The sequence below is a fragment of the Aythya marila genome (genome assembly GCF_965140915.1).
Source record: "Aythya marila genome assembly, chromosome: 7".
Classification (NCBI taxonomy): Eukaryota; Metazoa; Chordata; class Aves; order Anseriformes; family Anatidae; genus Aythya; species Aythya marila.
In genome coordinates, this window is record NC_139048.1 from 33,376,192 (window position 1) to 33,399,437 (window position 23,246).

General features: G+C 39.5%; 2 protein-coding genes across 9 annotated transcripts in view; one reads left to right on the plus strand and one right to left on the minus strand.

Moving 5' to 3' along the window:
- The window catches only part of MYPN (myopalladin), a 73,130-nt gene extending 54,293 nt beyond the window's left edge, over nt 1-18,837 (minus strand). The window contains exon 1 of one of the 4 annotated variants that reach the window (XM_082764972.1): nt 18,778-18,837. Coding sequence is in view for 1 of the 4 variants with exons in the window: in XM_082764975.1 (XP_082621101.1) it covers nt 10,681-10,688 (8 nt within the window). In the remaining 3 variants the exon portion in view is untranslated. Of the gene's footprint in view, nt 1-2,271; nt 2,387-3,241; nt 3,477-10,680; nt 10,756-18,777 lie in introns of those variants that run through there. The other 3 variants (XM_082764975.1, XM_082764974.1, XM_082764973.1) reach the window with 3 other exon arrangements.
- Nucleotides 18,838-22,576: 3,739 nt separating this feature from the next.
- The window catches only part of HERC4 (HECT and RLD domain containing E3 ubiquitin protein ligase 4), a 34,207-nt gene continuing 33,537 nt past the window's right edge, over nt 22,577-23,246 (plus strand). For 3 of the 5 annotated variants that reach the window (XM_082765144.1, XM_082765140.1, XM_082765142.1), the window contains exon 1: nt 22,577-22,704. The gene's annotated coding sequence lies outside the window, so the exon portion shown is untranslated. Of the gene's footprint in view, nt 22,705-23,043; nt 23,223-23,246 lie in introns of those variants that run through there. The other 2 variants (XM_082765143.1, XM_082765141.1) reach the window with 2 other exon arrangements.

Consider the following 23,246-nt stretch of genomic DNA (forward strand, 5'->3'; position numbering starts at 1 on the left):
GCATTAATAGCGCCTATTTTGCTTTAAGAAACTTCTGATGAGTCTTAAGAGCACCTGTTTTGCAAGCAAATAGTGCTAGAAATATGAGATGTGAAATGTGTTCTTCATTACCACTGTATTTTGTCCCTAATGTCTCTTCCCTTTCCTACTGACAGCATAATTGTAGAGCCCACAAAAGGAAAAAAAAAAAAAAATAGAATTTATCATCTCAGAAATGGGATGGTATGAATACTGTATCCAAATAATTGCAGAAGACACTCAAATAAGCCTTTGTGCACTTGGAGTCATGCCCTTGAATACTTAGTCACCTGGCCTGTGACCTCAGGGTTGTAGTAGTGAGCACCCTAAACAGTCTAAAATATCCAACTTTTCTTCAGGAAAAAAGCCCATTCAAAGATCTTTAACTTTTTCAACACTTCTTTCATACTATCATAAGAAAAACACCATTTTTTTTTTACTCTGATCACAAAAATTCTCTTTATAATTAATATTGTCCAATAGTAGTTCTCAAAATGAGAACTTAGATCCTTTCTTACCCGTATCTTGTCTTTGCTCCTTAGTGAATCTCCCTGAACTATGAGGTTAAACAAGATCTTTAAGAAACTTTAAAATAAATTTAGTCTGATTTTTAAATTAGAAAGTCAAAAAGGAAAAGACATGACAGCAGTCTTTGAGGACTGCTAGAGATGCTTCTCTGTCCTCCTTTCCTGTTGGTCTGTGAGGACTGGGACACAGATGTTAGGGCAAGCTCTGAGTGTAGCACTTCAAGTGCTGGTAATGTAGGACAAGTTTTTATTAATTTAAGTAAAGTATGCAAGCCAGGTTCCTTCAGGGATTGCCCACGTGAGAAAGAGTCTATATGAAAGATCTGAAAACATACAGCAGAAGTCCACAGTTTGGTGATGGATGTGCACACAAAAGTCCACAAAACTAAACTAAAGCTAACAAGCAACAATATTCTTTTCTTCCTGGTCCAAACACAAGCACACTGTGCAATCCTTTCATTGCTAAAACTGCAAATCCACTTTCATGGACAGTGACCCAATTGATTTAAACTAGGTCATTTCTGTTAGTCCTGCTAGCAGTACGTGTGAGCAGGGCAGAAATCCACAAATGCCTGAGGCTGTGGACTATTCCAAAGTTTTATTTTGGGACAACTTAGCTCTGTGACAAAAAATGATTTGAGCAATGCATGGCCTTGCTGTAGACTGGCAAATTACAAGACTGCACAAGGTACTTGTAATAAGAATTTGCATTACTTAAATGCTGAGCAGATTTCTCTGTTCTACCCATGCATGTAAACAGCACTGATGTCAAAGGAATTGTGCACGTGTATCTGAAGACCACTGCTTGTGTAGCCAGAGTGAACAAGCACAAGCCGGACAAAGGGAAGCCCTGAAAAGCAGTGGTATGCAAACAAAATGGAATTTGCACGTCTAAATTTTGTCTCGTTATTTCAAATGTATGGGCTGTTTTGGTTTTAAAGTGAGATTAAGTTTTCACATAAATATTGATTCCTAGTTAGAAAGAGAATGTGAATCTTAAACCTAAGGTACAAAAGAAATCTGGCTTGTGTTTTTTTCCATAATTTTTTTTTTCCAGTTGTGCCTACCTTTTTTTCATATTCTCATTGTATATTTTTTATCTCCTCCTCTATCTTTTTAATGCTTTTTCACAAATCTTCCCTAAGAACATTGTAACATAAAAACTTTCACTTTTGAATCATATATATAAATTATGATGTTTAAATGAGATTTCAGTTAGGTGAAATAATTTGCCCATCCTCATAGAATGTTACTGTTTATGAAAACAAGTATAGAAAATTAAACTAACATAGATAAATAGTCAGTGACTTAGATTGTGATTTAGATTGCATTGTTCAATTGCTGTTACAGTACGGGGTAAAATTTTAACAAACCACCTTAATGCTTTCTTTATTTGCAAATATACCCAGACTGCTAATTCTTGGCAGCTGTTGATAAGAAACATTCTTTCTGTAGCACAGCAAGACATATTGTAAAATCTCTAAAGAATGCACAGGAATATTAAATCAGTACAGAACACACAGTTCTTTGTCTCTGGTAGTCTGTCAAGTATAAAAACTAACTCCTCTATAGATTATAAATTATTTCTGATATGTAAATATCATTCTGTTCAGCTACAGAAACTAAAAGCTTCCTATTGCTGTTTAATTTTGTTAGACATTTCTGAAAGAAGAGAGAGAGAAAGGGAGAGAAAGAGAGAGAGAAAGATAGAAAGAAATATTCTGACCTTAGGAACTTTCAGGAGATGTAGGAGAGGGAGAAGAGCAGTGTTGAAGTTTATGAAATTGTTCCATTAACATTTGCTGATTTTGTTTCCACTCTTAAACTCTAGAGCATCTTCCCAAATGTAAACCTCATGATCAAAACAAAACTGTTGATAAAGTAATCAGTGTCTTCAGTATGATTCGTATAATGTTCTGTTGACGTAAACTCAAGAGCTACTCTGTTCTCTTCTCAATTGTTGGCATATTATTTTGTAAAACTTAAGATGGGCTTCTGATTACTGCTTAATGTTGCAATATATTGGGCCAAACATTTGCTACTGACAGTCAAATACTTTTCTGAGAGAGAGAAAGAGAGCAGGAGAGATAGTGAGAGCTCAAGGGGGAGAGCTATGCCCTTCTAGCAGGACTGTTTCTGCAGCTGTTGTGCACATTAATCCAGAGAGCAGATCTCCCAGCACTAAATATAGCCCTTGGGGTCATTTTACACGACAAAATAAATAAATAAATAAATAGAAAGTATTTAACTATGGGGTCACGTTAAATTAGGTTTGATTTTGCTTAAGAAGGAAATCTAAATTATGGCATATTGGTTTAAGACTGAACACCAGAAAGTAAATAGTTCAGAAAGTGAAGGGCCACAAGGCTGAAAGAAGATTACAGTCCTGGCAATGAGCTTTTCAGGTCATTACTATCTTCTGTTGATTCTTTGGAGGAGTCAGACTGGCTCCGAGGGATTTTGAGACCCCCCCCCCCCAGTGCTATTCAAGCCCTTTATAGTGCTGCAGAACATTGTTTCTCTTTCACTGCAATACACATGCCTCAGCCTAATTTAAGTCAGTCAGTTTTAAAATGATTTGTTCCCTGTATATGTCTTATCAGCAATAATTAGCTTTCAAAGATACATGCTCATCAACCCCTCTGCACCTGTGCTGCAAAATTAAAATGTAAACCAATCTAAAGTTGAAGCATTACCTTTTTTAGTTCTTCCAGATGTTGCTGCCCAACTCTGGCAGTTAGTAGCGATGACAATTATCCAGAAATGTGAGATTAAAGTTAAGGAAGCGAGGGAATTCTTCCAGTCCTCAGGAACAGGAACAGCTAGGAGTCCATACAGTGAAGGAAGTTAACCTTCGTTATTATGAGGATGGCTGTAAGAAGCTGGACAACCTGTCACCACCGGAGCAATAGCATTTGTCAGTTTGCAGGTCCCAAGTTATTTTGAGCAGCGTAAACCATGTGCCTGCGGAGCATTCCACCTCATTGGACAGGAGAGTATCGAGCACAGGGAATCCACTGCTCTGACAGCACCTATGGGCACTGAGTGCCTTCTCCTCACCGTGAAGCAGCCCCTATAGATGCTTATGTGGGTTTTGCTGATGCGTCCAAGAGGCGCTGTAGTGGCGTCTTGTCAGCCGGTTTACACTTCAGCCTTTTAGAATTATTTGTCACTGCTGTTGGCTTTACATTTTGATCAGAACTCGAAGAAACTGGGAAACCCATTAGTGAGTAGTAATGTAAAAGTTTTGCAAATCCAAATGCAAACACAGCAAATATGATTTAATAGTAGGATATTCCTGACTTCTTCAAATGTTTGATTTAATAAACACACACAGCAATTTTGCAGAAATCCTTAAGGATGGCCTGTGGCTACAAACCCTCAAGAAGTTGGAAGTTCTAAACTTGTTATTGAGTGCACAGGAATAAATTCTTGGGGGAAAAGCAATTAGAAGTGGCAAATGAAACCTGGCTATAAATAGAACTGAGATATTAATAATTTAAAAATATTTTAAGCAGTACACAGAGAAAACCTGTTATTACGTAAAGAATAGTTTATAAAACTGAGCTACTAGATAAACTCTTGAGTGATTAAAACCTACAACATCACGTGGAAAATGTTGAGACTAGATTTTCTTTTCTACTCATCCTATACACCAGGAACAACAAAATCTGAAATTCTAAATGGTTCAACTTACCAAAAAACGCTTCTTGATTGTTGATATTTTATTAAAAATGCTCGTCATAGTTCCAATTTTAAAACATTAGCAAAATGATACATGTGTATTACGGGGAGTTGATACATAGCCCTTTCCAAAGCTAATGATGTAATTAATTGGCCTTTCTACCTTCTCTCAATTCTCTTGAGTGTTATCACGTGAGCTCCTTTGCTAGGAAGCACATTCTCCTGGGGGATGCAGGTGCAGAAAGATATTTTATAAATCATAACAGTAGGAAAAATCAGAAGTGTAACGGCAGATCTCTTCTGAAAAAATGTGTAGTGGACTGGAGGTGGTTTTCTTTTGTTCCTCTCTTTTTGTAAATATAATTGTCAAAATAGCTTGTGAACCTTATTTTGTGACGTGGTTTCTTCAGTGATCTGGAAGTTGTATGGTGAAGTCAGACCTTCTTCTGGGAACAGGGTAGGCATTTTATGGGTTTAGTGATGTTTAATGTTAATTTATTACCTGGGTCAGAGATTTAATGTATTCTTTATAATGTCTGTAACAGTGGATGTGAGCCAAACAGTACTGACAGGAACTGCATATTGATACTGCACCACACATTACTGTGGCTTGGACATTATAGTATCTGTAGATGAAAGCTACAAAGTTTGAAGCATAAAAATATACATCTGATAAAATAACTGTAAATCCAAGTGGACTTCTGCTTTGATATAATTATTGCAAAATGTGTGGAGCTGTGAGCTGCTGTTTGTGCATGATAGGCAAAATTAAGCAAACCAAGTAAGTATTCAGTCTGATCCAAAAAAATACACAAAACTTTTCCACTTTGAAGGACTTCTATATAATATGCTAGAAAAACAAAATAATTTAACAATCTGTGCAACAAATGAACTAAGAGTTATGCAGAAAGTACAGCACTGAGAAACCATGACGGTTATGAGCCTTTCCTGTGACTAACACACTGACCATACTTAGAGCAGCTGGTACAAGGACAAAACTTTCAGGAACCATGAGAAGTCCAGGCATACACAGTAAATATGCAGTTCACTGCAGAACCAGCATCTTGATAGAGCAACATCAGAGAAATTCAGATTCACTAGTTTGCAAACAACAGAGTCCATGAAAATACTGTTGTACCTCTGTGACTGCCTTTAGAAGGCAATCAACTGAGACCTTTGGTGGCAGAGCACTAAAAAGTTGTACTGTGGCCCTTCAAGATATTCTAACTTCCAGCTTTATGTTATTTTGTCTTTGCTGGCTGACAGAAGGGAATATCTACCTCTATAGCATAAGGCTTATCATCTACCTAGCACATAGCATGCATTTCCCTAATTAGTTTGTAAGAAAAAAAAAAATCTGATTCAAGTTACCTCAAGTTCACAGTTACACATGTACAAAGCTTTATTTCGGCTTTAGAGGTTAGTGCTGGAAATAGTGCTGACAGCTGCAGGTTGGCAGTAAGCTTTGGGACATACATTACAGGGCATCCCTGATTAGTTTGATACTTCTCACAGAAGCTAGTGATGAAAAGCAGCTGGACAAACTTCAAAATTGTCTTCTGAGCAGGAATACTGCCTTAGAACAAAAGGCATAAAACTGAGTGCTGCTGACATTTAGGGCTGGAACCAGGGAGAGGAAAGAGGCAGGACCAGAAGCCCAGGAGCCAGCTGACACTGACCGTGCAGACAGAGGCCAGACTGAGCCTTGGGCTGGCCAAGAAGGAGGAAAAACTGCACCAAGCGGAACATTAGCAGTGCAGCTCATAGGAAAAAGGGTATCCGTGCCACAGGGAAAAAATTGCTGGCAACATTTTAACAGCTGGTTTGTGAAGTGACTCTGATTTTAATTAAGCTCAACTGGACTAGACCAAGCTGCTTTCAGGTCAGCTCCGGTCAGTTTACACACAGCAGCTGTCTGTGTGCCTGAGGGCAGACCAAAGCAGTGAGAGTTTCTGCTGTTACACTTCAAGTGTGGTACTATAGCTCGAGTGATGCCTCATAACTCATTCAACCATTATAACTTGATCAAAATTCTTAGTGAAAATTTAAACTTATCAACAATATAGTTGTGTAGTGTGGACACAGCAGTGAAGAAACACTTGCAGAATCAGAAGATGCTGAAGTCACAAAGAGACCTCAAAAGCACAAGTCACATGCCACAATCATGCTTCCTTCTGGAGCTGGTCAGTCGCTGTGACTTCCTCACCTAGCAGTGTCTATAGTAATGAAAGCTCATTCTAATGTCCTCTTGTCTTTGTTATGCCATTATTTCAGAAGAACATAACAGAGCTCAGTGAGTTTTTTCTAAGGTGTTAGAAAGTGCCATCAGTGTCCATAGGAAGAAGAATTTTAATGTTTTACAGCTCACCAATCTCTTGGCTTAGTTTTTAAACCAATAAGGACCAGAAGGAATTGCATTATCATTAAAAATATGGGCAATGATGTGCATGCCACAGGTTGTGATTTTGTACTCAAAGTGTTGGCTGCTGGGCAAATGCAGATTGTTTTTTCGATGTCCACCTCTGCAAGAGACCGGCAAGAGTGCTGAGGCAGATCCGGATAGTCGCTATAGTCTACATATCACATTGGCAAAAAAAAAAAAAAAGAAAAAAAAAAAAAAGAAAAAACAAGAAAAAGAAAAGAAAATGATGGTCAGAAATGACCAATTTCCTTGCTCTAAAAAGACACCTGAGAACACCTTGCCTCTATATAATGGGGAAGAAGGTCTGTATTTTCTGAGAATTACAGTGAAGATCCTCCAGGAGCTTTGTGTGGAAACCAGAAATTGATATATGAATGGTAGAAATGACAAATCTGTTTGGATTGTCAGCAGACTCATGTCCCATAGCCTCTCTGAGGCTGACAGAGGTTTACATCCAAAGGGCTCCAGCTATTATCAAAAAAAAAGGTGATATCAGATATGTCACCGTAACTTCTTACCATGCTGTCACAAACGGGTTCGTAAAAGTATGCATTTTAATACTCTGATTCTTGCCATTAAGCTGATAAAGGAGGTACACTATAAAATACCAATTTGCTGTTGATTTAGAAGAACATAATATGTGCTTTTGAAAATCAAATACTTACTGCCTGTAGATATAATTATAGGTTTTACGTGCACTTTATCAAAGCCCAGTTTACGAAAGAAAAGACATTCAAAAGAAATTGTGCTATTATACTGATTGTTATACTTCTGCTGTGAAATTTCATACGTAAGAAAAAGTTTTGAGAAAAGACACAAGAACACCTTTTGCATAGAAGTTTTATTGTATTTCTTCTGAGTGATGCCTGGGAAACACCCAATGTACAGTACAGCAGCAGACTGTATGAACATGTACAGTAACAGCCATAGTCATTGTGTGACATTCAGAGCAGGAAGACATTGTTTATACAGCTATCTTACAAGCAAAACACTTTACCTATTACTGGTTTTATTCCTATAAAGTCTATATCACATCTACCTAGACTTGCATAAATATCTTAATCTGTAGCATGTAAGCTAACAGTAGCTGTCATCGTAAAATGCATGCAGTTTGATGATATTTCTCATGATTCTATTGAAGTAAACCGTACTGTTATCTACTTTTCACAAACAGATACTTATGAAAGATTAGTATTGAATTAATTTTAAGAATTAGGCTTTCACAGAGGTTTAAAAATGAATCCTCTTTGGTACAAAAACAAACAAAGGAATTTTGTGTGTGTATTTTAGAAGCTAGGAAATGAATGGAATTAATTAGCATAGAGTGTGCTACTAAACCAATATGACATATACCGTAGAAGTGGATAATGAGAAGCTTGGTAAGCACAGAAAGGATAACTAATTGAAATATGAGAGGGCAGTATCATTTTCTTGCCCTGTGTTACTTTGTATGTTTTTATGTTTGCCCAGGAATACATTATTATTGTTGTCAGTTGGTATGACTTTGTTTAAAAATCAGTCACAATAACTGAAGGGGTACCTACATGTAGAAGTCCATGTGATTAAAAGCAAGAAGACTTAGAAGGAGCATCCAAATTCGTACCTACTTTAATATGGTAATCTACATTAATTTATGACCATTAGCATAAGGCAGTTGTTTCCAAAGGTAAGGAGTTTATGTCTTGTAGTTAAGGGTGAAGGAAACTCATTAACCTAAAGTTAAATTCTCAAAGTTAGATGTTGAGAATACTGCTGGGAACCACATAAATGCCTTGCAGGATCATAAGATGTGCAGTGAAATTGCAAAAAAAGGAAAAAATAACTATTCAGCAAATCAGTAAGTAGATCTAGCATTAACTAATCCAGCCAAACATTGTGATATTAAAGGTAAGAAAAAAAATCCCAGTTTTTGCATCCCTGTATACAGAACTACTATTATATTTAAAGGTTCAGTAAATTGAACAGCATCAACCCTCTTTCTCTTTTAGGTTATAACCTATACTGAATTACCTTGAGGCCACTGTTCTTTTGGTAAGTAAACTGTTAAAAGCAATTTTCTGGATGCTTCTGGTAAGGCTGGTTCAGTTGTGATTTGCAAACCTTGTGTAAGACAATATCAGTTGGATGTTTTCTATTCATATCATTATGCAGTGCATCTCTTGGCAGAAGCCTGCCAGGTATTCTGTGATTCTAACTCAGATTCTAATTTTAGAAGTGGAGACATATCAGAAGGATGAAAGAAATGGTAGCTCTTTTCTGTAGAAGGCTCAAATAATAATGTTGAAACATTCCCTCGGTTCCTGTTCCTTTTTCACCCCAAACAGGCTTTATCATTTAACAGGGCAACACTCATATGAGGATTGCCTGAGTGTTATGACAGAATTTTCCAGTCTCTAATTATTCAGGTGAAATGTACAAGTAATTTATGGGGCCTGATGTGTTTCCACTGAGATTAGTGTTTGTTCTGTCACTGACATCAATGGGAGAGGAGTCAGACTTCTCCAAAGAGTAAGTTATAACCACAACAATGAAAGCAGTCTTTCAGTCATCTACACAGAACCACAGTCTCTTGTGCTGTCTTCTTCCAGTTTCATCCAATGTTTCATCTATTTTTTTATTTTATGAATCAATAAATGTAAAATACCAGCATTTTGCTTTGATACAAAGGAAATGGTATATCTGAAAAATGTTATCAGTATTTCTATTAAAAAAAGTAGAGATAATCTCCAGACAAGAAATCATTTATGCTATGGATGGCATTTGTAAAAGGGGATTTGTAGTATACCTTTTTCGTAAAAAAGTTTTTGTACAATCTTGAAAGTGTCTCTTTAAGTTGGATTCCCTGCCTTGAAAAAATGAAGGACACTGAGTCTTTACTTCAAATTGTGATCTTTTCTGTCTTGTGCTGTATTATCCTTTGTACAATACTACCTTTTATAATATTGGCCTTTAAAATGACCTGGTCAACTTGCAAAGATATCCATCATAGAAAACAGTTAACAAAAGTATTTGTGTTTTACTATTCCCTGTATAGTTAATATTTTACTAGGTTCTCCTAGATTCTTCCTTTCAAATTTATTTATTTATTTTTAAAGTCAGGATATCTCTGCATTCCACAAGCACCCGGATTCTTTAATTTGCTAGCATTCAAATTTTAAAGCAGATCATGTATTGTTCAAACATAAAATACATGAGCTCTATCCGGAAGTGCTCACATGGCTGAGTAGGATCTCCTTGAAGTTACCATCATCTGGGAGTGCAGGCATTAGCTCACATCAGCCTTCATTCTGGGACAGGGTCAGTGCTACCAGACTTTATGATTGGTAAAACACACAGCAAGTACTGATATATAAAGGCTGACAGTTGTTCAACAAAACAAAAGTTTGATGCAACCTGTTATATAATATTGCTTTTAAAAATGAGAAAAAAAAATCAAAAAGAAAAACTGGAGATAATACTGATGAGGGCTCCTCTCTATAAAATCCAGTGACCTGGGGGATACAATGTCTGGCAATCAACAGAAACATGGATCAGAAGTAAATAGATTAAAATTTATAACCCAGAAACTGGGTTTAATGACTGAACAAAGTATCAAGGGGATATGCTGTTCAGTTCATTACTTTCTTTGGGCAAGTGAAGCAGGAGGAAGCCTGATTTGAGTTAGATACCAAAAAAAGAGCTTGACTGCAAGGTGTGAGATATACAGTCAGGGTTACTACTCCCAGCATGCACAGACTACAGGATCTTACCTGATCCTATAGGATTTCACTGTCGTGATTAAAAGGCATGTCTAGTCCAAAACATACCATAGAAAGGGATTGGACAATGCCAGTTTACTGTCTTCACCTAATCTGGGGCACTATGTGCTTTGTAAGATTTGCATTCCTACTGTGACCCTCTTCATTCCCTTGTTCTCTTATTTCCTTACTTTATTTCTTGTCTTTCATGCCTTTCTTCTCTTTTTTTCAATAAGAACCATTGAACCACTTGAATGATAAGAACCACTTGTCTGACTTACCAGAGACTTACTTTGCCATGTTGTTTCAGGCCTCCAACTAAGAGAGCAGTTGTTGGCACCAACTCAAGTCTGATGCTGGTACAGGTTTGCCAGATCTTTGTGTAGCCGATGCAGTGATGGACTGGACACGTTTTCCTTGGATTACATGTAAGAGATGGCACTAAACAAAACACTGTTCTGACTTTTGCTGAACTTTTCTGGGTTTGTTCTCCCTCTTTTTGTGGATTGGCTAATTTGTTCTTCAGATAAGACAGGATTAGACCCTAGCAACTACAAATCTATCCATTTCCATTAGCTTCTTTACCTTTCTTTAGAACCTAAATATCCAAAGTATCTAAAAAGGTTGTTTATAGCCACGATTAATACCAACTGAACAGATTGTCACTTGAAATGATAGAAATGATGGAGGTATTTTGTTACCTAGTCTAAAGGAAAAGGAGATAAGGGACACTTACTGAAGGGGAAGCCATATTATAAACTTCATATTTTGAGTATTTGAACTTTTTCTCCTTCTGTATTGTAATAAAAGTTTTAAAAATAATTTTCATGGTAGTTATTTCTGTGGTTGATATTAAGTGGATGTGACATCTACAGTGTCTGCCTTTGTTAACTGCTTATTGTTCTCCAGTGACAGGGTCATACACATGAATGCCTTTTGATTTTGGGTTGAGATTATCACAACAATGTATTACAGGCCGTATCTTTAAAATTGGATTAAGAGTCAGGCTAGTGAGTTGCATTTTGTAACCCCATAGTCTCTATTTCTGATTGCACATTTGACAAACAATGTCATACAGTGCAGTCCTTATACCTTAAATGGCATTGCACATCTAGAAATTCTGAAAGCAGAATTTTGTCCAGGCTACTTACAAAGAAATTCCAAAATCCTAAAGGAACTGAGAGGCTTCACTGACAGTTCATCTACGAATGCTTCTAACAAAAAAGAGCAAAATAAGCCTTGCTATTATTTGTGGGAACCCAGTTAATGTGAATTGCATGGCAATAAGGAAAATGTACTCAGAGGTTTTTGCCTTCTGTCTGAACTAGCAATGTATATACCATTTATATAAAATACAAGGATGTTCAGTATCTCTTTTCTAATTAGGTGTAGTGGCTTTCCAGTATATTTCGTTTTATGGTGGAGGCCTTGAGGCCTCCTGCAAATTAAATCCAAGAGGGCTAGGTAGAGCCCTCTACCAGTGGGCTGAGGCAGCTCAGGCTAACGGTAGTGTAGATTAGGACCTTCAGAATTTTAGAGGGACCAAAACCAGAATCACTGGCTGGTATTTTGAGCACCAGAGGCTTTGGCGTCTGTTACACACAACAGGACTTTAGAGGAAATCAGCTCTAGATGTTTAATAGGATAAAACATTCAGTAACTTGGATGCCAAAATTATATTTCATCAGATAGACCCCTAATTAGAATGTCCTAGCTAAAGGCTCATTGCTAGAAGCGGGTAAGGAGAGGGCACTCACAGATAGTCCACATTTTTAAAATACTTTCTAGAGACTCTTGCTTCCCAAGCACATTCCAATGAGGGTTTCAGTAGTTTGTCAGCAGTGTTTATGGTAGTCAGTGGGGTCACTGGCTCCCCAGGTAGGTAGGCTTGGGTTAAACACTTTGGAGAACAGCAACGTGATTGTTCAGTGAGGGGGCTAGAGGAACTAACTGAAGCAGAGGGTTTGACAAGCATAAATTAGGTAGCAGGAGATTGATAACAATTTGCTAAAATTGGATAAAAGGGAACTCCATAGAAAGGAAAGACTGTGTGTAGTGTTTTACCATGGTGCAACAGAACGAACTGAGAAACAGTCATGTCTGAAGGTCTACAGCTGGAGAAGAAATTCTATATCCATGCTGACATGGAATCTGTGATCAAGACACATGGTGGCAGCAGAAAAGCGTGGCAGTAAATCAATTAGTGGCCCATGGGCTAGGAGCATGGTGTTTTCTGGTGTTAGCTGGGGGGGATGAGCGCTAGCTGCTGTTATTTGTCCGCTTGCATATAGCATTCAAAAGCATTCACTCCGTCCTGCTGTCTGCTTGTACAGACAAAAAGAAACAATTTCTGTAGAAGTTCTAAGGCTTCTGAAGTTTTCCTCCTTTATATTAAAGCAGTGCCATTTTTAAATGAAAACAAAACTAGGATATCATTCCCATGCTCTGAATCTCACTGCTATGAGAAATAGTTAATATTTTACCAGCACTTTGGTGTGTCACCTTATTACACTTGCTTGAGATCAGTTTACCAGTCCCTCCCAATTATTCTGGCACTCTTTCCCTTATGCTGCCTCATCTGTCTGGAACTCTTTCCCTCAGGCCACTGAGTCACCTTCCCACTTTAAATGTTGCTTTCTTCATTGTAATTTTAAACTGACTGGCATTATAACATCATTTGTGAAAATGTATATGAAGATGCACTGCAAAAATTGTATCTGTAGATATTAATGAAGCTTAAAAAAAGATTTCCTTAGGATACAATGTATCCTTAGGATACAATTTAAAAAGAATATACGTATATAGTCTAAACACAAGCAAATTCATAATGTACAGATATAAGAATTCAAGTCATTTGATAGTATCACGATTAATTAAACATCAGTAGAATCTGAATCACTCTGTCTAGCTAAAGAACAAGAACTATTCAGGTAATGTAAGCTCATTTACCAAAGTAAAGATCACTACTGACAAAACTACTTCAGTACAGCAATAGAGTGATATATTGGCCGTTCTGTCCATATGGAATGCAAATAGTTGTGCAATTGTTGTGCAAATTGGTAACTGGTCCAAATGTGATTTTTTCTTAAGTACTTAAGACAGATAATGAGAGAAAGAGCAAGAGGAAAGAGAGGAGGATATATCTTTCCTATTATGAAACTAATACCTTTAACTCATTTCAAAGAAATCACCTGGTAATCAGAAATGGTTATGACCATTTTCCCAGGCCACATTTAATCCAGTGGTTCTGCTCATGCATTTGTCCATTTCAAGAACAGTCTAGACTCCAAACAGTCAAAATATCAATTTACCCAGTAGAAGGAGTCAAAAGATATATCACCGGATTGAAAATATATTCTGATCTGGTAAACCATGTGTGTTACAAGCCAAGTTTAGACCAACTGGTACATCTGTGACATATAGTAATGCCATGTGCTATCACACAAGTTATAAAAAGGAATTTTCTTTCCGCCTAGTGTGCCTTTGAAAATGCTTTTTTAAATGTCTCACTTCTTTTTGCTTTAGAAAGAATACTGGAAAACTTCAAATTGACACTGGAAAAGAAAATGCAACTATTATGGTAAGTTTTTTTTTTGTTTAATATAATTAGTAAAGGCTTTCTAAAGCACAAAAATGTTTATGATACACTTAATTGATGGAGTGGGGCTGTGAATGTATTAATGTTTGAATTAAATTTTAGATACAATGCTCTTAAAGTATATGCTTAATGTTAAATAAGGAAAACATAGTGAATTGGCAAAATGTATTTTGTAAAGAAATATTTAGTGGTTTGAAAATTCAAAGAGAACCTATGAAAAAAAGCCATCTTCATTAAATAGTTAAAACCACATGCTTTCAATTTTTGTACATATTTGTTGAAAAGCTCAGGGATTGCCTGTGTAGATCCAGTTGCATATTCACATTTGGGGTGTTTATACAACCTGATATTTTCCAAGATTTTGACATTTAGGTGACTAGAGGCAGTAACCTGGTCCTCTGAATCTTCACCATTTTTTGAAAATCAAGGTACACATTTTGAAGAGACTTATTTTAGAAAGTCTCAACCATGCTTATAACACACAAGTATCATATATGAAAACTGTTTCTACTGTATAGAGGGGATTTATTTTGTTGTGTATTGAGCTGTTAAATAGAATTTAAGGTGTTGGAGTGGATAGAGAAGTTTGAGTGGTGAGTGGAACAGGAAGGGGAGCCAAAACCACGGATACTATGTTGTCAGGGATAGAATTGATGCAAAATGAATTTTGGTTTGCTGACTGATCTGCATTAAAAGGAGTATAAACATGTATATTTTCATACTTTGCATACTTAGTTGTAGTTTTGTACTCAGTTTTGTACTTACTGATGTATATTCATTCAACGCTCAACTAGGTTAAATTGGCATTATTTCCATTGATTTCCACTGAGAAACAATTTACCCATCTGAGATTTTGACCTACAGGAAAGGGCAGCAGGGAAAATTACAGCTTTCTCTTGGCCACTGAAGGCCAAGAGAGAACTCAGTGGGAAGAACTTCCAGAATTTTCCCAGCTTTAGGCAAGATAATAAAGTTTAAAAATCTAAGAACCAATTAATATTTTTATTCCCAAGAATAAGGCTAATAATAAGAATAGTCTCCACCTTGCAAATATGGCTACTTCCTGTGCCCTTCCATGGGCTCCCTTTCATTATGTTCATGAAACTCTTAAGGAGGGATAACAGTGCTCCAAACAGTATTGTTTTCTCTCCTGAATTTGAAAAGCTTAAGGAAGTGTTAATGTATTTCCTATGTTATGTTCTTCCTAATCCTGAAATATTTGCTGTCCACTCATGTTGAGCAAGAGAAAGCCTTCAGTTCTTTTGGAGTTAAATGAAAATCTCTCTGGTCTAGATCCTGAGATGCAGGATTTGTTGCAGCCAAGTGTCTACATCAGAAAAAATGTGACAATTAATATATTATTGGCTTCAGGTTTTATTTTTTTTATGTTGATTACTGTGTGTCCAAAGAAATTATGGCAGAGACAAGCAATAGTCTGAATCTTTGATTTGAAACTTTATTTATTTTACAAATAATTTAAAAGTTATGCATTTCCTGAAATATAGCTATAAAGATAACTTTACTTGCTAATTTCTTGAGCTTTTGAGTTTCCATTTAAATTATGTAAATGCACATATTCAAAAAAAAAAAGTGTTGTCAAATGATATTTCTTTTAACTTGTGGTCTTGTTAGAAAACATCAGGAAAATTAATGTTATAACTCTGTTTTATTGTTATTGGAGAAAATAGTGAGTTCTGTATCCAGCCAAAATTATCTGCAAAATGAATGGCACATAGAAACAGCTGTAAAAGTGTAGACTTCAGATTTTTATGTGTTGCTATTAAATATTCTAAACTAAATCTGAGCCATCAGATAAAAAGTTTGACCTGAAAGTTTGACCAAAAGTTTTGACCTGAAAACACTGTAATCCAGAACCCTAGATTCTCAAGAGATCATTGCTGATATAACTCACTGCAAATTATGACTAGTTGTAGTGGTTATAAACAAAACGCTTCTCAGTTCATGTCTACTACAATTCTGCAGGGAAGCCAGAAGGGATTATTAGAGTTATAAACAGACTGTTTTAATGCTTATGATTATTATATGCTTGGAAGATAAGCCAAGCAGGTTTATAATGGTGATGAACTATTTCGAGGCTCAAACTTGAACAAGAGGCCAAGAAAAAATATAAAGATCACGTGTCATTCGCTTCGCAGGAAAAGTGATTTTTAATCCTAATACTGTTTACTACAAAACAACCACTTGGTCATCAGGTCAAATAAGAATTAATTATTAAACATTGCTTTCATTCATTTTATTTTAAAAAAGTTCTACTGAAAACAATTTGTAATATTTATACTGTTTGTTAAAGAGTGTTCAGCTGTCTGAGTCTGCCTCAAGCTTATCAGCAATTATAGTATTGTAATATTGTTTGTATTGAATTGTTTATATTTACAGAAGTTTTACTATATTGGGCACAATATTTTTTACAAGTCTAAAAAGCTAAAAGTTCTATAAGTTTACAAGCTAAAAAATATTGTGGAAATGTTTTGTGATGAAATTGGAGTTTCAAGCTGACTCCTGCTGGCAATCTGTATGGTTTTGGATGTCTCCACTTGGGTGTACAGAAGCTGCTATGTCTCAGTTTCATGGAAATGCCGTGTCCTTTCCTAAGAGGGTCTCAGGAATAATCTCTCTTGAATCTCCATAGATCCAAGCCCTAAGTTTACTCAAATATATGTCTATGCATGTTTAAGGGTCATTTTTTTCTGCTCTAGAACCCTGCTCAGAAGCTGGAAGTAACCCTGTATTGTTCTTTTATGAAAGTAAGGAAATACTTGTGTAAATAAGTATCACTTACTTACTTTCCCCCCCCATTTAACACATGTTAAGTGGGGACTATCCAGTACTCCTCAAACAATCATTTCTCTTTGGGATCAATGATCATATTTAGTGGTGTCCTAGTGGCTTGTTGACATTAATGACAGGAAAGTCTTCATCAATCAGACATGGGTGATTAATCACTGATACCACCCTCCTTATCCAAGAAAAAAATGCCAGCTAAATGCAATGGAGGTTTGGCACAGGTGGCTGCTCAACTGTTTCTGCTTGAAAATGATATATAGTTGCTTTGGCCTCCCCTTACAAGTGTGAAGTTTTAAATTGAAGCCATTTTTTAATGCTGACAGACCAAATAAACAAAGAAACAGTCTTCTAAAAACGTTGTCCTAAGATTTTGTGGAGGGAAATAAGAGTCTCTAAATCACTCATTAAAAATCAAAACCAAAATTGTCAGCATTTTGTACAAGTCCAATGTCATCAAATAGAAACAAAAGATCACTAGTCTGCAGCGATTTTCCTTCCTAAATGGTAGCTTATTAACTATCGGGATGCAAGATCTCCAGAAACATGAGCATCCATTAAGTTTATCTACATATGAATTATGCACAGGGAAGCAATAGTGATCCCATTTTTTCACATAGTTATGAGGATTTGATTGCTCATCTTATGCAATTTACTTTGCTTCTCTCTCCAAAATGATGTGAAAATTTTTGGAACTCTTCTATTCCAGTTGTAAGGTTGAGACTTACATCATACGAAATTCAGAGTTAAGTTCTCCCAAGAACTCCAGTCTCTGACTGCTCACATATAATGTCTGTGGAGTCCTTTAACAACCTCTGCAAGAAAAATCTAATTTTCCACCTGTCCAAGAATCTTCATCCACTACGAACATTTACTCCATGTTTTGAACAGAGATCTCCTACTCTGTAGTTGATACAAGTGGCACAGGTTCTCTACCATTTTGGCACCACATTTCAGTCCATGCTATACCAAATATCAGTTGCTAACTGCACCAAAATAGATCTTAAAGTATCATGCCCCTCTGGGTTTCAGTAATACATATGAAATCATGAGTCTTATCCTGAGCTAAATCATGAAAACTGCAGACTACTGTGCAACCACCTTTACCAAACATAAATATCTGTTACGAAACAGTCCCTTATTATTGAAAGCAAACTCCCAACAGAAGCAGCAGCATGTAATTTGAACATACTGGTCACAGTTTATGCCTCCAAGTTAATTAGTTTATTCCCATTTATTCTTATTCTACCATAGGAGTAGAGAAAACAGCACATCCTGACAATCATGTAGGCACAAGGCCACAGGCTATTGCACTGAGCTGATGGCTGAATCCTCTGCTTCCTAGAGACACATGCTGTGTCCTCTGCTCTCCTAGCAATCAGCCCTAACATCCATTTGATGTTTTGCCTGTTGTGCCCTCTGATACTCAAATCAAAAATTAAAGTTTTTTTTTTCTTCCTTATTTTCAAATTTCTTGCTGGTCCAAAACCTTTTCCTTTACTCTTGTACCCAGACACATCCATGCATATTTTCCCTCTGCTTTGATGTGTTATTTTAATTTTTCTCTCAAATCTCACTCCTTGTAAAGCCCAAGAAATTGGGTAGAAAGAGAGATGAACATCTGGAAAAATTCATTCTGGCTCAACAGAAAGAGGGGGGTTTATCGTGGTATTTCTGGTTCCCATATCAGTACTATTTTTTCTTCCACTCCCAGTTCTATTCCATTAACAAGCTTCATTCTGTGAATTGAGTGCCAGTCACCCCCAACACATACACCCCTCTTAAGAAAAGAGACCATCTGTGTTGTTTTCACCATTAGTTGTTCCCTCTGCTGTTTCCCAAGCCCCCTGAGAGAACAGATCCTCCCCCCTCCCTTCCATTTGCACGATCACCTTTCTTCCTTCACAACCAGGTCACCCTGTGGTTGGGATAAGAAAGGACACTAAACAATCCAACATGGAAATTTGCAAAGAAGCCAAGAGTGCTCACCATGAAGTGCGGGGACCTGCCTGTGTGTGAGCCTCAGCTCTGGTCCTCTCCTGTGCCTCTTTGTTCTCCTCAGTGCAGGCTGCTACCTTTCTGCTTGCTCTTTACGAAATAGTAAGAAGGCTAATTTTAGGGTGCTTCATCATCCTGCCGTGCAAAGACACAGTGTCATGTCAGAATCAGCAGCATGTGGCACCACTTGGAGCTGCTATTTTATAAGCTGAGGTTCAGTATGTTCTCAAATTGGTCTCTGCAGGGCAGAACTGGCTCAATTGTTGATCTTGTATTTCTGGAGGAGTACACCTTAAAAATCAAAGTTCGGTATTTCAGCCTGACCAAATGCCCAGTTTAATGACATGGGCATCAGTGACTCAGTATCCCATGCTTAAACAAACAAACAAACATACAGAAGATTAGAGGTGAACTTCCTGGTGTGCAGTTAGTACCTGGCCTGCTGTTCTGTTCTTAGATAATAGAAAAATTCATGTAATAGTGTGAAACACCAGAGCAATAGGAGGAGAACGTGTCACATGCGGGAAAGGGCTGCACTCCTAGCCCTCTGCGTGGGATGCTTGAAAATGTTCAGCATCTTCAGCCCCAACCTGCAGGCAACCAGGCACTTGTGTGGCTTTTGCCACCCTGCCAGGAAATGGGGTAGTTGCTCTGAGTCCCAGCTGCTCTTTGTGTGGGCTTGGGGATATTGGATCCACGCAGAAGTTTGTGAGCACAAGAGCTGCATACCTAATGCAAAGGTCAGGTTGTTCCCTTCATTGTAGTCTTCCTGTCCAGCATTCATGGTTGTCCTTCGCTGCTTTTCCATTTTCTTCACATCTGTCATTCTGTGAATAGCATTCTTGTGGCTGTTTTAGCTATTTTGTGGCCTGAGGGGTTGAAGGGAATGAGGTGTTGCAGCCTTTTGTTCTTGCTTATCTTATTTGAAGGTATGACTCCTGTGCGTTTAATGAGAAGCTCCCTTAATTAGATGCCTCAGGTTAGACACAGAACTTGCAGTATTTTAGATTAAGTATTTACTGATTTACATTCACAGTAAAAAAAAAAAAAAAAATATTTTTTTCACTACACTGCCATCAGTTAATAAAAAATGGGTAAGCACATGTAAATTTGAGCTCACTAGAATCACTACAATGTGCAGGGTGGGCAGAGCGAGAACTAACATGCTCAGCTATAAAGTAGCAGAGCGTATAAAATGCGTACGTGTGAGTTATGTCTGCCTACATAGGCGCACATTCATTAATTCGCTAACACCCAAATATTGATCTTGTGAAAAATATAAGGATAAAACGGAAAACTGAAACAGCATAAAAACGTCTGTGCATACCTTATTTGTACGGCTATTTGCATGCTAAAGCCTTTCCTTTGTCTTAATCAAGAATGCTCTACACACAAAGGCTGCTCACAAAGGCTAGCAATTTCTCACAGCAAAATGCTGACATCTCTAATTTCGTGTTATCAGCTGTTCTGGACACACATTTCTATTTTCCATAGACTGTGACATATCAGAGTATAAAACAAAGGGGTTTGAAATGAGGAATTAATGTTTAAAAACTATGTACTGAGTGTTGCCAGAAGAAAATGGAGGCGGAGAGCAGAGTCCATCTCTGTATTCACCATACAGAGGTTTTATTCCATAACACAATAGTCTAAAGAATATGTAGATTAACTGAATAATGATTTCCAGTATTAAAACACAAGGTATATATTAGGTAACATTCCATATGTTTATTTCATTTTTATGTTGTCTGAATAGGTGATTAACTGGAGTATAAATTAAAAAAAAACAATCATACCGACAGCAATCAGCAGGCAGTAACCAAGCACTGCTAATTTAATAATGGCAGGACAACTGTAAAGAGTTTCCTGCTTGTTATGACCATCAATAAGAAGACTGAGCAAGTGTAATAAGTCCTCTAAGCTAAGGCACTTCTGAGAAACAAATCACTTCCCTGAAGTTGACTAAATTTACACTTCTTGCTTTCACTGGATTTTGCATCACTGCCAAATCCTTTTTTATTTATTTAATATAAGTACTAGAACGGACATTGGGAGTGGTGAGGTGCAGGCCTACTCACCCACAGTTCTCTTGACTGCTGGCACTGCACAACCACAGTTTGACAGATTTGATGCCAATGGATGCAGAGTTTGTTGTACTGAGCAGCAGGGAGGCCAAGCAGTGACAGGCACGCCCTTTCCCCCACCCCTGCATCTATATCTTTAGCCCCAGTAAGGAAGGGGCTTTCTCAAGGCATTAAGATAAGCAGGATACAGCTCATTTGGCACAGAAAAAAAAATCCTCAAGCTGGGTAGTGAGTAGAATAAAAATACACTTTATAGTTCGTTTATAAAAGGCATATTTGAGTTGTTTTACTTGCATTAATGTGATATAGGAACTAAAAAAACATTAAATGAAATAGCAATTCTGTTACACGAGGAAGGTGAGATTTGTAGGATAATCTTATGAATTGTTTCATGCTTTATGTTTCTTATTTAATATATTTTATTTAATGTGTTAGGCCAGTTATCAAAAAAATTTTATACACAGTAATTGCACTGGGCATATTAATGTTATCTTCAAGTACATGGACATATCCCCACATGCTGGTCAGAGGACACATTGCACAATGAATGACTTAATATTTAAAGCCTCCTTCACGGTGTAATTATTCAGTTACTGTCCTGATGGACAAGGCTCTCAGAGAGTTTGATTTTTGGGTTGTCCTGTGTGGAGCCAGGAGGTGGACTCAGTGATCCTTGTGGGTTCCTTCTAACTCACAATGTTCTGTGAGATATCAAAAAAAAAAAAAAGGAAGTGCAGAAGATAATGAATAAAATCTTTTCCTGTGTTTGCTACGTATAACAGCTGCTACTAACTTTCTAATCTTGCAAGCAGAAGGGAAAGGCAAATTGCTTGCATCCCTCCTTTAACCAAGGCTGTGTAATTGCTGCCCTGAAAAGTGCTGCATCACTTAGGCCGTGTCAGCCGTGCAGCTATGCCACTTTCTCTGGGGATGGATTTCACAGTTCTGCACGGGATCCTTACTGACCAGTTAGAACCACAAGTCCCGTGGAGTCTCAGCTATGTAGGTACACAAAGGAACAGCTCGAGGCTAGACAAATACATTGTCTGCCTTTTCTTTTTTTCAAAGAAAGAGGCAAACACGCCCTCTCCATCAGGAAGGGAGAGGCTACCAACCCCATCACCTATCGCCTTTCTTACCGCGCTCTGGGAGCGCATCGCTGCGGGGCACGGCCGGGCCCGGCCCTTTGGGCTTGCCGAGCAAGGAGCCTGTGCGTGGCTCGGGGTCAGCCCCTCACACGGCGGGCAGGGGCTCTTCCTCCCAGCGCCGAACAGAGCCCCAGGGAAACGGAACAGCAGCCGAGGGGATGCCCCTGCTGCGTTACCGCGCACAGCTGCATTTCAACGCGCCCGCCCTGCCGCCGGTAACCGGAGCGCTGCCGTCAGCCGCCCGCCCTCACGCCTGCTTCTCAGGTGCAGCCCCGCAGCACGGACGCCCCGCGCCCGCCGCCTCCGTTCGCCACCAGCCAGCCGGGAGCTGCGCCTCTTCCTCGCCCCACGGCCCCGGGGTGCGGAGAGCCCCCGAGCAGCGCCTCCGGGGGCAGCTCCCGGGCCGCCTCCCCTCAGCCGCCCGCGGCCTCGCGCCGCCCGTTAAACGGCCGCGGGCCGCGTGACGTCACGCCGCGCCGCCGCCGCCGCCCCTGAGCACGAGGCCGGGCGGCGGAGCGGCCCCGCCCGCGGAGCTTGCGCCTGCGCAGTCTGCGCCGGCCGGGCCCTGTCAGCGCTCCGCGGCGCGGCCGCTCCCGCCCTCAGCGCTGCCCGCGGTGCCTGAGGCGGCCGGGCCGGGCCGGGCAGCGGCGGAGCGCAGCGAAACGGAGCGAGGCAGAGCGCGGCCGGTGAGTTCCGCCGCTTTGTGACGCGCCGCCGCCCCTCCGCGCTTCGAGCGCCGCCGCCCTCGGGCTCCGCGGGGCGGCTGTGGCCGGCGGGACCGGCCGGGGGCAGCGGCGGGGCGGGGCGGGGGGCGGCGGGGCAGGTGCGGGCCGGCCGGGACCGTTACGGGCGCCGCCGCCTCGCAGCCGGGGAGCCCCCGGGGAGCCCGGCGCCGCCCCGCCGCAGCGGGAGGAGGCCCCGGCCCGGCCCCGCGCCGTGGCCGCCCCCACCGGGCCCCGCCGAGCTCGGGGCCGGGCCGCGCGTCCCGCCCTGAGGGAGCTGCGGGCCCCGGGCGGCCGGCGGCGCAGCCTGCCGCTCCCTGCGGCCAGCCGGCGGGGGCCGGGCCGGGGGCTGCCTGCTCCTGCCCGGTGTCAGCGCCGGGAGCCGCTCACCTCGCCTCGCGGAGCGGTCAGCAGCCTGCAGCTGACAGGGGGACGGGGCTGGCGGGACTGCGTGCGAGTGGAAAGCGCTGCCGGGATCTAAGGTTAAAGTACAAAACTTTTTTGGT